Raw genomic sequence first — 16,003 nt, 5'->3', positions numbered from 1 at the left:
TGTGAATTAACATTTTATTATTTAAATCACCTTTATTTATTGAGCTAGCGGTGGCTCTTAAGAAATGTACCGCCAGTGGTTTCCTTCATTGCACTCTACTTTAAGCAATTAAGCAAGTAGAAGGGGGAAACCCTGTGGGGTACTAAGCAAAGGGGCATCCTTGCCGCCTGCCCTGGGTAATTCAGTTTGAATTAGCAAACACCTTTGCACAAATCATTTTAATTACAATTTATAATATCTAGAACAGCGGTCATTTCGTATGTCCGCCGGGCTTTCTAGTAAATACATATTTGTCATTTTACCAGTGCTATGCTAAATAGTGGTAGGTACCGAATAAATGATTAATAAAGAAAACAATTAATGATATAATGCAGAACCACATATTTTATTCAATAAATATTTATGAAATAAAGGCAGCAAAAAAGTAATGGTAAAAATGTCAGACTTTACAGCAAAAGGCCCAATTTCAAACCTTAAATCTACTTTCTTTTTTTGTGTGTGTGAGAAAGACAGAAAGAGGGACAGATGGGGACCAACAGATAGGAAGGAGAGAGATAAAAAGCATCAATTCTTCGTTGTGTCTCCTTAGTCTCCTTAGTTGTTCACTGATTGTTTTCTCATATGTGCCTTGATGGGGGGGGGGGGGGAGGTGAGGTAAAGCAAGTGACCCCTTGCTTAAGCCAGCGACCTTGGGCTTAAGCCAGCAACCTTGGGGTCATGTCCATGATCCCACGCTCAAGCCAGCAACCCCTAGCTCAAGCTAGTGAGCCTGTGCTCAAGCTGGATGAGCCCACCCACGCTCAAGCCAGCGACCTCACAGTTTTGAACCTGGGTCCTCCATGTCCCAGTCAGACACTCTATCCACTGTGCCACTGCCTGGTCAGGTTAAATCTACTTTCTAAGTGATCATAAGCAAGTGACTATATCACTCTGTGCCTGAGTTGCCTCATCTGTTAATAAGGACAATAATAGTAGCTACCTTATAGTGTTATTGAATATATTTAGTGAAATAATCCATTTTTAAATTCTGAATAATGCCTTGAACATAGTCACCAATAAATGCTAGCTACTCTTATTGTTTTTGCTATATGCTAATGTCTAATTTTAATAGCTGTGAAGAAAATTAGAGGAAGGAAAGCAGGAATGGAAACTATAGATCCTGAGAGAAGGATATTTGTTTTTTATTCCCCACAAAACACCACTTCGGCCTGAGTAAAGAACACAGAGCTCCTGGGAATTAAGCTTTCTTCCCCATACTCCTATCCTCACCACTCAAATAACACGGGGGGGAGGTAAATGGGGAGGGAGATATAGAGGGAAGGAAGGGAAAGAGAAAGAGAAAGAGAGAGAGAGAGAGAGAGAGAGAGAGAAAACTCTATTTGAAAAACCTAGACCTTAAAGGCATGGACTTTGGTGTCCAAATGCCATAGCTCCAAGACTTCTCAGCTATCTGATTGTCAGTCAATTATTTAACCTTTTTACAGCTCAGTTTCCTCTTTCTTAAAACAGGTAACAATCATGACCTTCTCTACAGGTTATTGTGATGGTAAAATAAGATAATATATCTGAAATATTTAACATGATGCTTAGTACGTAATAGGTTCTCAAAATATGTATGAAACATAAAAAAAACCTTGGATTCATTCATTTAACAACTCACTATTGCTGACTCTCATTTATCATTTATAAAGAAGAGTTAATAACACCTATCTCTTAAGAGTTTTCATGAAAATTAAATGAGATCATTTATTTTAAAATATTTTGTAAACGGAAATCATAAAACACTAATGTATACTATAAACCTTTTCTGAATATAAAGATGCCTTTCCTAAATGTTTTGCATTTCTTTACTTAAGCTGTAACCTTTATTTAAATTGTAATCTTTACCAAGGGTAACTTCTCAGATCAATTGTTCAAACAATAATTATCTATACCATGTTGATTATTATTAATTTTGCCATTTAGGAAGGAGTACATGAGCTAGTTCAGAGATCCTGCTCAATAATCTAGAGATCCCTTCAAATCCTCACTATAGTTCATTTTCTGCATTCCATTATAATTGTTTTAAAGAATGTTTCCTATACTTAGGTGATAAACTCCTAAAAAGCAGAAACTAGGATTTCTGTATATCTGTACACTCCATCCTCAGAGTATTATAAATACCTAATAATATATTTTTTTATATTTTTCTGAAGTTAGAAGCAGAGAGGCAGTCAGACAGACTCCCACATGCACCCAACCAGGATCCACCTGGTAAGCCCACCAGGGGGCAATGCTCTGCCCATCTAGGGTGCCGCTCAGTCTCAGCTGGAGCCATTCTAGCACTTGAGGTGAGGCCAAGGAGCCATCCTCTGTGCCCGGGCAAACTTTGCTCCAATGGAGCCCTGGCTGCAGGAGGGGAAGAGAGAGACAGAGAGGAAGGAGAGGGGGAAGGGTGGAGAAGCAGATGGGCGCTTCTCCTGTGTGCCCTGACCAGGAATCAAACCTGGGACTTCCATATGCTGGGCTGATGCTCTACTGCTGAGCCAACTGACCAGGGCCTAAATACTTAATAATATTTTAACCTTAAGGAATATATAAACAATGCAAAATTGATCTTATCCATGTGTTATTAGTTTACCTACTCATAATCTTAATTTATTCAACCAAAAAAAGTATTTAACAAAATTTGTCCATGTTATATCTGGTATATAGCGGGCACTCACTGAATTAGGTTTAAAATAAAGTTTAATAAAGCAAAGGTACTAAGCTCAAGGATCCTGGGAGAAGAGGCAGACATGACAGATCATTTTGTATCAGTACGGTAAGTGCTACAATACAAGAATGTTCAGGATATATGCTGATAGAAAAGAGAATGGAGAAATGGGGCAAAAATCATTTAGGAGATAATGCTTTGTGTAAGTCCTAAAAAATAAGTAGACATTTGACCCTAAAAACAGTCAAGGGGTATTCCAGGTAGAGGGAACAGTGGAACCAGCAAATACAAGAAACACTGTGTGTATGGACAAGTAAAACTGAAGAGGCAGGTAAGGAATAGATCATGGATCATCATACATGTTATCTAAAAAAAACTATGGACTTCATTCAATGAGTGGTAAAAACCACTAAAAGGTTTTAAGCAAGGCACTAACCATACCCTAACTAAACTTTAAAACAAAAAAGATAGGATAAAATGGAGACATCTGAGATTAGAAACAAAGTCTACATCAGGGATCCTCAAACTTTTTACACAGGGGGCCAGTTCATTGTCCCTCAGACTGTTGGAGGGCCGGACTATAAAAAAAACTATGAACAAATCCCTATGCACACTGCACATATCTTATTTTAAAGTAAAAAAACAAAACGGAAACAAATACAATATTTAAAATAAAGAACAAGTAAATTTAAATCAACAAACTGATCAGTATTTCAATGGGAACTATGGGCCTGCTTTTGGCTAATGAGATGGTCAATGTCCGGTTCCATATTTGTCACTGCTAGCTGTAACAAGTGATATGATGCACTTCCAGAGCCGTGATGCATGCGTCCTGCGTCACCGGAAGTAGTACTGTATGTGAGCGACACGGCGCTTTGCGGCGCTGCCACATACAGTACTCCAGTAGCACAGGATGCTCAGGAGGCTGCATGCAGCCCGTGGGCCGTAGTTTGGGGACCCCTGGTCTACATACTAAACTCAATTGAACACTGACAGCCAAAGCTAAGAGCGGCTGCTAGTGTGGAGAAGAGCTGAGGTAAGGGGGGTTCGAAAGCTGAACAGCAGTGAAAGGGTGAGGATTTGGAGCTACTTTCAACATAAGCATTTCACTACATCTCATTACCCACCCTGAATTATTATACATATAAGACTCCTACCTGACATACTAGAGGTCCATTTATTTATCTTATATTCTCTGTGGATACACAACACAGAACTTTGTACAATGTAAAGACTCAAGATGTAAATGTTGAATGAATAATGTAATTAATTAATAATTGATCAAGGATTAATAAAAACAATTCTTTGATATTCTTTTACTTAGAATATTATGTCATATTCACAGAAATATCAATAAGAAATATGATTAGGCAGCAAATACAATATAAACAAATAACTCAAATACAAAAAGACATTTACTAGCCCTCATACTGGAAAAAAATACCTTTAATGTTGTCACCGCCCAGCTTCTTTCCTGATCTACCCAAGATGGAAGTTGATCACGTATTCTGTGTTGAGAGTCCTTTAAAAAGAGCAATTGTTTTACTTGGTATGTTAGGTAAAATTCAGACAAAAAATTTGAACTGACTAATTTTATAAACCCTATTTTTTAAAAGTTCATGTTCTGTATTATTTCTTTATTTTATATATTTTACAAGTCAGTATTGTAAAATGCTATATAAGGCAGAGATAACCGTTTATATAAATGTTGTGTCAACATAAAAAAGATCCAAACCGCCCTGGCCAGCTGGCTAAGCGGTAGAGCATCGGCCTAGCGTGCAGAGGACCCGGGTTCGATTCCTGGCCAGGGCACATAGGAGAAGCACCCATTTGCTTCTCCACCCCTCCGCCGCGCATTCCTCTCTGTCTCTCTCTTCCCCTCCCACAGCCGAGGCTCCATTGGAGCAAAGATGGCCCGGGCGCTGGGGATGGCTCTGTGGCCTCTGCCTCAGGCGCTAGAGTGGCTCTGGTCACAACATGGCGACGCCCCGGAGGGGCAGAGCATCGCCCCCTGGTGGGCAGAGCGTCGCCCCATGGTGGGCGTGCCAGGTAGATCCTGGTCGGGCGCATGCGGGAGTCTGTCTGACTGTCTCTCCCTGTTTCCAGCTTCAGAAAAATGAAAAAAAAAAAAAAAAAAAAAAAAAAAGATCCAAACCTAAAGAGAATTTTTATGAGCTATTTGAGTGAAATTGCTGACAACTGCCCAGAAGCAAAATCTCAACAGATTGATAAAATGCTCCAGAGAATTGCAGTTTTTCAGTTTATTTTATACATTAGAATTAAAGGAAGAGGCACAAGGTGCATAACATGAAATTTAGGGTGGTGAGTTAGGGAGGCGGGAGAAAGCAAAGAGGGGCAGTCTCTGAGGGTGGATCAAGAGTAAAACGGACACTCGTTTTACACTGGTGAGTACAGGACAGTTAACAGTCACACTGACAGCACACTGAGGGGCTCTGGGGCTCTCCCCTGCTCTGGTGGGGGACTATGCCCTGCGGGGTCTGGAAAACAAGGATCACTCTGACATTTCAAAGATGTGTTTTTGGAGATGCAAATAGCTCAGTTACGGTAAAAAAAAAAAATATTTTTGTCATAGAAAATATGGGTGTAGGACATGATTTCCTGTCATGACTGGCTTTTAGTTAGTTTTATTTTCAGACCATCCTATGTGGTTACTTGAGGTCTCGAGTTTGTAAGGCCTGCACACAAGCCTCCCGAGCTTGTCAGGTTTATGTGGCTCCTTTTCATCCACGGCTGCATTCCTTTTCATTGTGCTTAATCCTCTGTGAAACTTCAGGAAAAACTCAAATGTAATAAGAAACTGCCATAGGCCCTGGCCGGTTGGCTCAGTGGTAGAACGTCGGCCTGGCGTGCAGAAGTGCCGGGTTCGATTCCCGGCCAGGGCACACAGGAGAAGCGCCCATCTGCTTCTCCACCCCTCCCCCTCTCCTTCCTCTCTGTCTCTCTCTTCCCCTCCCGCAGCCACGGCTCCACTGGAGCAAAGATGGCCTGGGCGCTGGGGATGGCTCCTCGGCCTCTGCTCCAGGCGCTGGAGTGGCTCTGGTCGCAATAGAGCGACGCCCACCCGGGAGGGGCAGAGCATCGCCCCCCTGGTGGGCAGAGCGTCGCCCCCTGGTGGGCGTGCCGGGTGGATCCCAGTCGGGCACATGCGGGAGTCTGTCTCTCCCCGTTTCCGGCTTCAGAAAAATACAGAAAAAAAAAAAAAAGAAACTGCCATAAAATAGTATAATTTTTATTATTTCTTACACATCAGACATGGGCAAGGTTTTGCATTACAGTTTGGGTATATTCTTTTGAAGAATAATATTATCCATTACATGTTCAAAAAGAAAATTACTACACAAAAAGCAAAATGTGAATAATGTTATCAAAAGTTTTAAAAAGTAATTTTTAAACTTCATTTATAAGAAAATGTTTCTAGTTATAATACAAGTTGTGATTTTTCTAAGGAACCTGGGTTTTGGAATAAAACACATATACTTAAAATAGGAAACTATATTAATTTCTTAATATTTAATTAATATTTTTAAAAATATATGTCTTCAAGAAAAAGAAATATATTTGTGTCCATTTTATAGAAAGAAAAAGACAAGAACATTATTAAAGTATATCCTCTAAATAAAGTATAAATTCAACAGTAATTTTAAACTTCTCTGAAGCAAATTATATTTCATGAAGTGTAAGCCAGAACTATTTTCCCTAAGAGTAGAATAATTGTATTATTTTTACTTACAGCTTTCCGTAACATGTCTCCAACGACCACACCTGTAAACGTATCCCATTCCTATTGAATAAAAATATAAGGAACACAAAAATATAAAAATACTAACCAGTTAAAAAAATTTTCTTAGTAAACTATAATATAAGATTGCTTACAATACAGTCAAGGGCTTTAAAAATAAAAAGGAAAAATGAACTAAACATCTTCCCATTTCTAGTACAACAGTAACATTATGAGTACTTGTATCAAAATGAAACATTAATATAAAATCTACTAGAAATAATTTTATTAAAACAAAAATTATACATATCAGTCTCAATATCTAAACATGTAAATCTCATGTTCAATTAGTATTTCTCACTATTTATTAATTTGTCCTACTATAGGCTATTTCTCACTAATAAATAAGCAGTAAGGTATACCAAAAGTTTTAAAATTGTGTATGTCAGGAAAAAATAGAAAAAAAAACTTCAATTAACTTATCTTTTCCAAAAGAGAAAAAGAAGACTAAGATTATTCCTTTTTTTAAATCCTCAGAATCAAAATTGACCAGCTGTTATAAATTCTAGTGCTCTAGAAAATCTGTCTTCACCTGGATTCCTCTAATCAGATAATAATAAGCACTGTCATATTATGTTTCACATTGGTCAGCAAATAAAGCAAAAACATACTAAAATTTGAGAGTAATATGGAAACATTACCAAAGCAACATACTTCCTGCCTACACACATCCTGACCACTCACTCTTCTTATTGCATTATGCAATCACAAATATAGATTATTACACTCTATGAGAATCAAAGAAAAATGTTCTCCTTTCCCAATGAAAATTTATTCATACTCCAGAAAAAAATAGGTAATATTAAGTCTTATAAAGTATGAAATAAACTGATCACAGTGAAAAACATTAACAGGAGGAGATTAAGGAATCAAATTTACTAATAGAAATAAAAGGAGTAAAGTTTATAAATTCAGGAGAAACTAAACAAGTCAGCCAGAGCTTATGGCGGTGGAGAGAAACAAAGAGCAAACACAGGCATGTGGAATGCTCTGCACTCTTTCAAATATTTAACTGAGTAAACCCAAAACATAATTAAAATCTGGTCAAGTAATGTTAAAGGTTACGAGGTCAAAGATGTACTGTGCATAAACTATTTCCTCCCACCCTATATAATTGGACTTTCATTTAATAATAATGGTGTAATTTTAAAAATCACTTCCAAATATACATTTTTTAAATATTAGAAGCACACCAGAGATAGATTAGTTGGCTCTAGCTTGAACAAGGATTTTTTCAATTCTGAGAGGAAACTCTTTGGCAGCCCAGAAATGAAGTCATAGACAAAGAAGATAAATTCTACATTAGAATAGTAATATAAACCAACAGGCTCAAGGAAGTGCCCAAGAACTGCCCACCCTCTTGCTTCACCTGCTGACTTAGAGCAAATAGGTGAAGATAATAGTGTAGCATATCCATACTGTTTTGTGCTTTATATTTCTCTGTTGCTTGGACCAGGAATATAAGAAGGCTAACTCTTCTGGTGTCCTGAGTAAGTGGATTTGGGTTCAGAAAAATCTAGGGAGTGTGGGAAAACTACTTGCATTTCTTTTTCTGCTTTACTATTGCTTCAGAATCTCAGGTTCATCCAGAGAGGAGTAGAATTGGAAATTGACACCTCACACTATATTTCTAACTTAGTGTTGGGCAGTTAAAATTATATTTTGTTCACTCTGTTAAAGATGACTGCTGACCACCTGGGAAGGCTGATTGCTTTCTTGCTTGGGGAGGGGCATGGTTATGCTAATGTGGGTTTGGGGAGGGATTTCACACTGAAAGTTTTAAAAGGAGGAGCTAGGAGGACATTTTGGAGAGATCACATTGTTCCAGGGGAGAGAGGGTGGCTATGTGGGGAAGAGGAGGCAGCCAGAATGGAGGCAAAGAGGTGGGAGCCTTTGATTCTAGAAAAACTTGGATGAGTCAGTGGCTTTGGGAGCCCTGAATGGACAGGGAAGTGTGTGTTTTTACTCATTTGCCTAGTATGAGTCTAGAATAAGGGAAAATGGACCACCAGTTCTTGGCTCTGTTGATTCTTTACCATCTGTCTGAATTAAATGTGAACCTGCAAGAGGCAGGCGGCTGTGATGGTGGCCGTGACTACTGGCTTTACACTTACCAAAAAATTAGTAGGTTAATACATAATTTCTAGCCTAAAGTATTTTCTAATCTAACCATAAGTCATCATATCACCAAGTTTCTATGTAACTAACACTTCTTCCTTTGCTTTCACTTACATTTTCTTGAAAATGTTCAGGATGCATGCCTCGAACAAAATGCAAAGCGAACATCAACTGATCAGCCTGAAAGGAATAACAGAAGTTATCTTGCTTTTTCTAAATCTGTGCTTTTGGTTCACAAGACCTGTATTCTGTCTTCAAATTATCTACTTTTATCAATATAAGAAGTGACTATTCAAATAATATTCATATAGAACAACACTTCTAATTTGGGAGTGCTAAGCATTAACCATTGTTTATACCTCATTAAAAATAAAACATTCATTTAACTAGCTGAAAGTCAATATGAGGTTTGAATAGTCTTTACTAACCAAATCATTTGGAATATTCTGACTCTTGTACTAGTAATCTTCAATTTGTTATTGTTTATGTTTATAAGGTACTGAATAATTTATATACCATTAAATCAAGATACTTCTAGAAATTTATAAAAAGAGATCATGAATATACCCCTAGATAAGAAATAAAAATATTTATTGCAAGATTGGAGGAAAAACTGAAACAACTTAAATGTTCAAAAGTCTATCATGAAAAATATTCATAACAAAACATATAGCATAACCTATATTGTGGAAGGAGGAATATATTTATAAACATATATGGATATATATCTGCAAAATAATTCAAAAAAGATATCAAAATTTTTATCATTGATTCAAATTTGAAATTACAGGTTATTTTTTTCTTTTGAGAGAGATAGACAGACAGGAAGGGAGAGAGATAAGACACATAGATTGGTAGCTCTAGCATCTTACTTAGTTCATTGATTGCTTCTTATACATGCCTCAACAGGGGGGCTCCAGCCAAGCTAGTGACCCCTTGCTCAAGCCAGTGACCTTTGGGCTCAAGCCAGTGACCATAGGGTCATATTTATATTATAATCTCATCCTCAAGCCAGCAACCCTGTGCTCAAGCCGGAAGAACCTGCGCTCAAGCCAGCAACCTCAGGGTTTTGAACCTGGGTCTTCAGCATACCAGTTCAATGCTCTATTCACTGAGCCACCACCGGGTCAGGCTCTTTTCTTTTCTTAGGTGTTTATTTTTAAACTTTTTAAAGTAAGTTTCTAATGTCACTTCTATTAAAAAAACAAACAGTAAATGTTTACCAACAATGAAAAACCCCACCTATTGGAGCACCATCTTTCAAAGTTCTAATTTAAACACTTCATTTAGCCTTTTCATATTGTAAATAATACTTAATATCTAATATGTATGTAAGATTATAAATACAGATAGAAATATAAAAAGATTAGGATATTAGGATACAGTATATACAAAAAAGGACTCTTGTAAATTCTACCAGCAAGCAATCTCTTTGCCTGCAAGAAAATCTCCCTTCTGTAGGAAAGATGTAGTGCCTTGAGTAATACAATACAAAAGAATTATTTTATAAAAGTATATGTTGTGTTTGTATATACATAGCATGTACTCAATAGGCATCTATTTATTAAACAAGTAAACAAAAATAAATAGGTTCACAACTATAGTGAGTTAAAAATATTCTCAAAATATAAAAGCTGGAAGCAGATGGCTATCAGTCAGCTATGCAAAAAAAAAAAAAAAGTGTCAACCAACTACCATCTATATGAAATTGCTACGTTGTGACTTAAAATATTATAAAAGGCAAGGCATGTCATTTGAGGGAATGTATAGTGTTCTTAGGCATTACAAAGTCAGAATTCAGGTTTTGGATTGAACCGTGCTTAGCTGGGTCAGCTAATAAGAGTCTTATTTTATAAATTAATAAATATTTTAAATGATTATAATAGTAGCCTTTATCCAAGGTAAAAAAATAATGAAGAAAAATAAGATAATGTATTACTTTGAAGGCTTTATCACTTAATAATATAATTCTTTACTATAGATTTATATATACACAAATTCACACATATAATATAACTACTTTGATTTAGTCATTTCTTCTTTTGAACTGAAGAATAATAATGTAGTCTCTAGTCTTAATGGAGAGAAGGCAAAGTCCTAACACTGTGATTCTCAGATTATCCACCAAAGTTGGAGAGCTAATTATTAACAATTACTGAGGCCAAACTCCAAAATGTTGACAAAAATAGGCATGTGATATGTAGATATATAGTCAAAAAATAGGTAATGGCGTTATGCTTCTAGTTTTGGGGGTTTTTTTTGTCTTTTATTTTTTTTTGGTCTCAGAAGGCATGCTAACTTCAGGAATACAGTAACTATGTAATCACAGTTGGGCCAATCACATGGTTATCATTCCATACATAATTTACAAGGATGCCATATGCCCTAAAAGCCAGGACAACCAGGATTAACTCCTGTTTTCCAAACTAGAGATGACAGAAGAAAGCTGTTTTTGGCAGCTGACTTGACAGAAAACATTTACAGAGACAGAGAGAAAACATTTCCAATTAATGAAGCAAATTTAAGAAAAACTAAATCAAGCTCAAAGATTTTCTGAAAATTTATTTCAGAAAAACAAAAACAAACCTGTCAATGTCCGGAGTTGAGAAAATATTTTGTACCCAGAATATCTTTGATCTACACAGCTTATTGGGTCAGAAAATTAGGGTATTTAATTCAATTTATATCAGTATACTTGGGTTCTATTTCAAAATACTTTAATATCAAGCAGATATATACTAAAAAAAATTCAGAATTCATCTATATATTAGCTAAATTTTTTTTTAATTAGTAAAAAATGAGAAACTCCTAGGTGGCAAAAATCAAATATTTCATGCATTTACAAAACTCTAGTAAATATTTGAAAACAGTAAAATTATAACAGCAGAATTGATATACGAAGGATCTTAAAATCAACTTTACAGGTGAGATTAAGTTCACATTTCTGATATAATGGTTTGTTTCACCCACATGCTATATTTAGCAAGAAGTCTTCAGCATCAAGCCAAATGGGTTTGAATCCAGTTCCAGCATTCATCTGAGTAACCCAGAGAAAGGTTACTAGCTCTAAGTCTTGGTTTTCTCCTTTATATAACAGGATTGATGTAGGAATTAAATCACAATACATGAAAAGCACTTATCTAATGCCTGGAAAATTGTAAGTCTTAAAAGGTGATAGATAACTATCTGCTTTAAATTGATATGCTACATAGTGTTCCATAAACCCCACAATTCTCAGAGGCTAAGAAGCCATGGAAAGTATAATTCATTCATTCTTTTTATTTCTATTCTACAATGTCCATTGCTTTCAAATGCATTCAATTAAAAGTATAAGGTAAAGTTATCATATAAAGAAAAGTCTTGTTTTGATCTCAAAGAAGTTGATACAGCATAGAATTTAAGTATTCTCATTTGTGCTTGAAGTTAAATCACTTTAATGAACAATTCTATGCACCTTTAACTATACTTCCAGAAAATCTAAAGAGTTAGATATAATACTAAAGGTTTTAAAGTTATCTAAGCAGAATAAAATTACCTAGATTATCAAGATTCACTTAAATAGCCACATTATAAAATTTCTAAACCCCAACCAGAGAAATTCCACTTTTATAAGAAAACACGTTTTGTAATATTTTTTTGTGTGTGTGACAGAGAGAGAGAGAGAGGGACAGATAGGGACAAACAGGCAGGGAGAGAAGCATCAATTCTTTGTTGCAGCACCTCAGTTGTTCATTGATTGCTTTCTCATATGTGCCTTGACCAGGGACTACAGCAGACACAGTGACCCCCTGCTCAAACCAGTGACCATTGGCTCAAGCTGGTGAGCCTTGCTCAAACCAGATGAGCCCACACTCAAGCTGATGATCTCGGGGTTTTGAAACTGGGTTGTCCACATCCCAGTCCAACACTCTATCCACTGCGCCACCACCTGGTCAGGCAAGAAAACACATTTTGAAAGGAAAAAATGCCAGAATCCAAAATTAAATGATTTTTAAGATAAATACAATCATGAGGAGCTATTATTATTTTATTTTTAAAACATCATATTTATCTGAATTTTACTCAATCAGCAAAATCATCTGAAAAGATATGTAAAGTGACCTTCAGAGGCAAAAATTTACAAGGAGTTTGAATGAAGAAAAAAAAATTTTATTCATATCTCATCAAGCATTTTTATACACCACCTCAGAGCTGTCTCAGATAACACTGTCATGATGAAAGGAAAGCAGTAAGAATGTATACTCTACCAACCCTCCTTCCAACCCTTCTGTCATCTCACCCAATATGGTTGGAATATACTTAACATTTCAATAACTTCTATGAGTTTGTATCTATTCCAAATGATAAACTGGGATGAAGAAATGCTATCTATATAAAGGTACTAAAACTTGTACAGTTTTATTATAATCATAAGTTTTGTGAAACTAATTATGCTACTTATCCTATAATTGTCTAAAATACTTAGGTTACTAAATAAACACTTTTGATCTTTTGGGGGGGAAAATGACATAGCCAATAATCTAAACTGAAACTGCCAGACAGCTTTCCACATCTGTTTTACTTTAATAAGTCTAAAATTTCTGCTGTAAAGCAAGTCAATCTTTTTTTTTTTTCTTTCAAATTCCTGGTCAAGCTGCTTTCAGTTCAATATAGTATAAATGCTGACAACCCCAGCCTCTCTCCAGTTCAGTGTCTATTGTTGCCATACTGCTGTCACCAACACGACAGCACCATCAGTCTGAAAGGAACTCTGGAAGCAGTTTAACATGACGCTAAAGGCTGAAAACCCGAAGAGCTTTCACTAAAATATGAAATTGGGTCCATCCTAAGTACTATTATCCTGCTAAATCCCAGAAATATATCTTATTGCTTTAAAATTAATGTGCTTTCTGAATTTTTATTCACCACTGAAACTCTATGGACTGCCGAATCCATGTTTAATAAGTTTAATATTACTCACACTAAAATATGAGTTTTATACAACAGATATTCCATTATCAATTAAAAATATGTCTTAAGAATGATAAACCAGCCTGACCAGACGGTGGCACAGTGGATGGAGTGTCGGACTGGGATGCGGAGAACCTAGGTTCAAGACCCCGAGGTCGCCAGCTTGAGCGTGGACTCATCTGTTTTGAGCAAAGCTCACCAGCTTAGATCCAAGGTCGCTGGCTCAAGCAAGGGGTTACTTGGTCTGCTGTAGCCCCCTGCCCCCGGTCAAGGCACATATGAGAAAGCAATCAATGAACAACTAAGTTGTCACAACAAAAAACTAATGATAGATGCTTTTCATCTCTCTCTGTTCCTGTCTGTCCCTATATCTATCCCTCTCTCTGACTCTCTCTCTGTCTCTTTAAAAAAAAAAAAAGAATGATAAACCATAACTTTTTTAAAAGTAATTTTAGCTGTTTACAATAGAAAAATATTACTTAATATAGGCAATGAAGAATTCCAATTGGGTACTAAAATGTTAAGAATATTAAGCCTTACAGGCTCATTCCTATAGCAACAAAATGTTGGCTTTAGCCTAACTTAAATATATTCTTAACAGGTAAACTGACTTTAAAGAAGCAACCCTCACTATACTTCACTGCTATCTTAAATCATTTCCATATTGAATACTATTATAGCCTGAAAACTTATATTATTAAAAATAAAATAAGAATATATAAAGTGACTTTGAAATACTTAGGTTGGAAACAAACAAGAAACTCCAAATAAGAAACTAAAAATTTGGATTTAGCTGGTGTCCCAAAATATGTTATTAATAAAGAATTATGAAATCTTGTAAAAAAAAAAAAAGCTACTAATTTTTGGAATGAATATTTATATTATCTTCTGACTTAAAACATTTTTAATAATAATATTTAGTTATATTCTATCTACCTTCAAAAAGTATCTGGGGGGCACCTTAAAATGACTGTAGCTCGGCCCTAGCCGATTGGCTCAGTGGTAGAGCATCGGCCTGGCGTGCAGGAGTCCCAGGTTCGAGATCCAGCCAGGGCACACAGGAGAAGCGCCCATCTGCTTCTCCACCGCTCCCCCTCTCCTTCCTCTCTGTCTCTCTCTCTTCCCCTCCTGCAGCCAAGGCTCCATTGGAGCAAAGTTTGCCCGGGCACTGAGGATGGCTCTGTGGCCTCTGCCTCAGGCGCTAGAATGGCTCTGGTTGCGGCAGAGCGACAGCCCAAGATGGGCAGAGCATTACCCCCTGGTGGGCATGCTGGGTGGATCCCGGTCGGGTGCATGTGGGAGTCTGTCTGACTGCCTCCCCGTTTCCAACTTCAGAAAAATACAAAAAAAAACAAAAAAATGACTGTAGCTCCATAATAATAATATTTTCATAAATCATAGCCTATTTTAGTGTAGAGGTCTTAAAAAGTACGTAAAAAAGCACTGAATATATTATTAGGGGCTCTGGCCGGTTGGCTCAGTAGTAGAGCATTGGTTGGGGTGTGGATGTCTTGGATTTGATTCCCAGTCAGGGCACACAGAAGTGGCCCTTTGTATCTTCACCTCTCCCCCCTTTATTCTCTCTCCTTCTCTCTCTCTTCCCCCCTCCCACAGCCATGGCTCAATTGGTTCCAGCAAGTTGGCACCGGGCACTAAGAATGGCCTGCCTCAGGTGCTAAAAATAGCTCAGTTTCCCAGCAATGGCTCTAGATGGGCAGAGCATCGCTAGTAGGGGACTTGCAGTGTGGATCAGCATTGGGGCGCATGCAGAAGTCTGTCTCTCTGTCACATCCCTTCCTCTTACTTAAAAAAGTAAATCAATAAAACATAAAAATATATATTATTAGTCAAGTGACCAAAATGAAACTTTGCAGTATTCACAAGAAAATAAAAATGGTTAAAGCTACACTAAAGAACTAATCATACAAATTTAATAACAAATTTAAAAGTCCAGTCATTAAAAAATAAAATATAGTCTTGGCTACATAGCTCAGTAGGTTAGAGCATCATCCCAATACACCAAGGTTGCAGGTTTGATCCCCAGTCAGGGCACATACAGGAATCAACCAATGAATGCATAAATAAGTAGAACAACAATCAATGTTTCTCTCTCTCTCTCTCTCTCTCTCTCTCTCTCTCTCCCTCCCTTCCTGTTTTTCTATAAAATGTATGTTAATTTTTTTAATGAAGGCCAAAGAATTTTAGAATGACAGTAAATTATGAGACTTTTGAAAGAAAAATATAAATCCACAGTCCTCAATTAAGAAAGAACTGTGCAGAAGCGCTCAGCTATGATTTTCTGAACTTCCAATAATCTCCCTTATAAAAGTGCTGGAAGACAATCTGAAGGATTCATTCTGTATCAAGTAAAGATCCTCAACAATACCACTCTAATCATAAAAATTACTATCCTTTTCTAAAGAATATATTAACTAAATCTT

The 16,003-nt window shown here is 36.7% G+C and overlaps 1 protein-coding gene across 4 annotated transcripts in view; it reads right to left on the bottom strand.

The window, feature by feature from the left end:
• Nucleotides 1–16,003, bottom strand: part of DYNC2H1 (dynein cytoplasmic 2 heavy chain 1) — a 320,182-nt gene that overhangs the window by 142,969 nt on the left and 161,210 nt on the right. For all 4 annotated transcript variants that reach the window (XM_066371476.1, XM_066371485.1, XM_066371494.1 and 1 more), the window contains 3 exons: nt 8,727–8,792; nt 6,447–6,497; nt 4,140–4,217 (listed from right to left, as the gene is read on the bottom strand). In XM_066371476.1, the coding sequence (XP_066227573.1) occupies nt 4,140–4,217; nt 6,447–6,497; nt 8,727–8,792 (195 nt within the window). The remainder of the gene's footprint in view (nt 1–4,139; nt 4,218–6,446; nt 6,498–8,726; nt 8,793–16,003) is intronic.

Source organism: Saccopteryx leptura, chromosome 1 (assembly GCF_036850995.1).
Source record: "Saccopteryx leptura isolate mSacLep1 chromosome 1, mSacLep1_pri_phased_curated, whole genome shotgun sequence".
Classification (NCBI taxonomy): Eukaryota; Metazoa; Chordata; class Mammalia; order Chiroptera; family Emballonuridae; genus Saccopteryx; species Saccopteryx leptura.
Note: the sequence above shows the minus strand (reverse complement) of the source record. Positions and strands in the feature narration are given on the sequence as shown.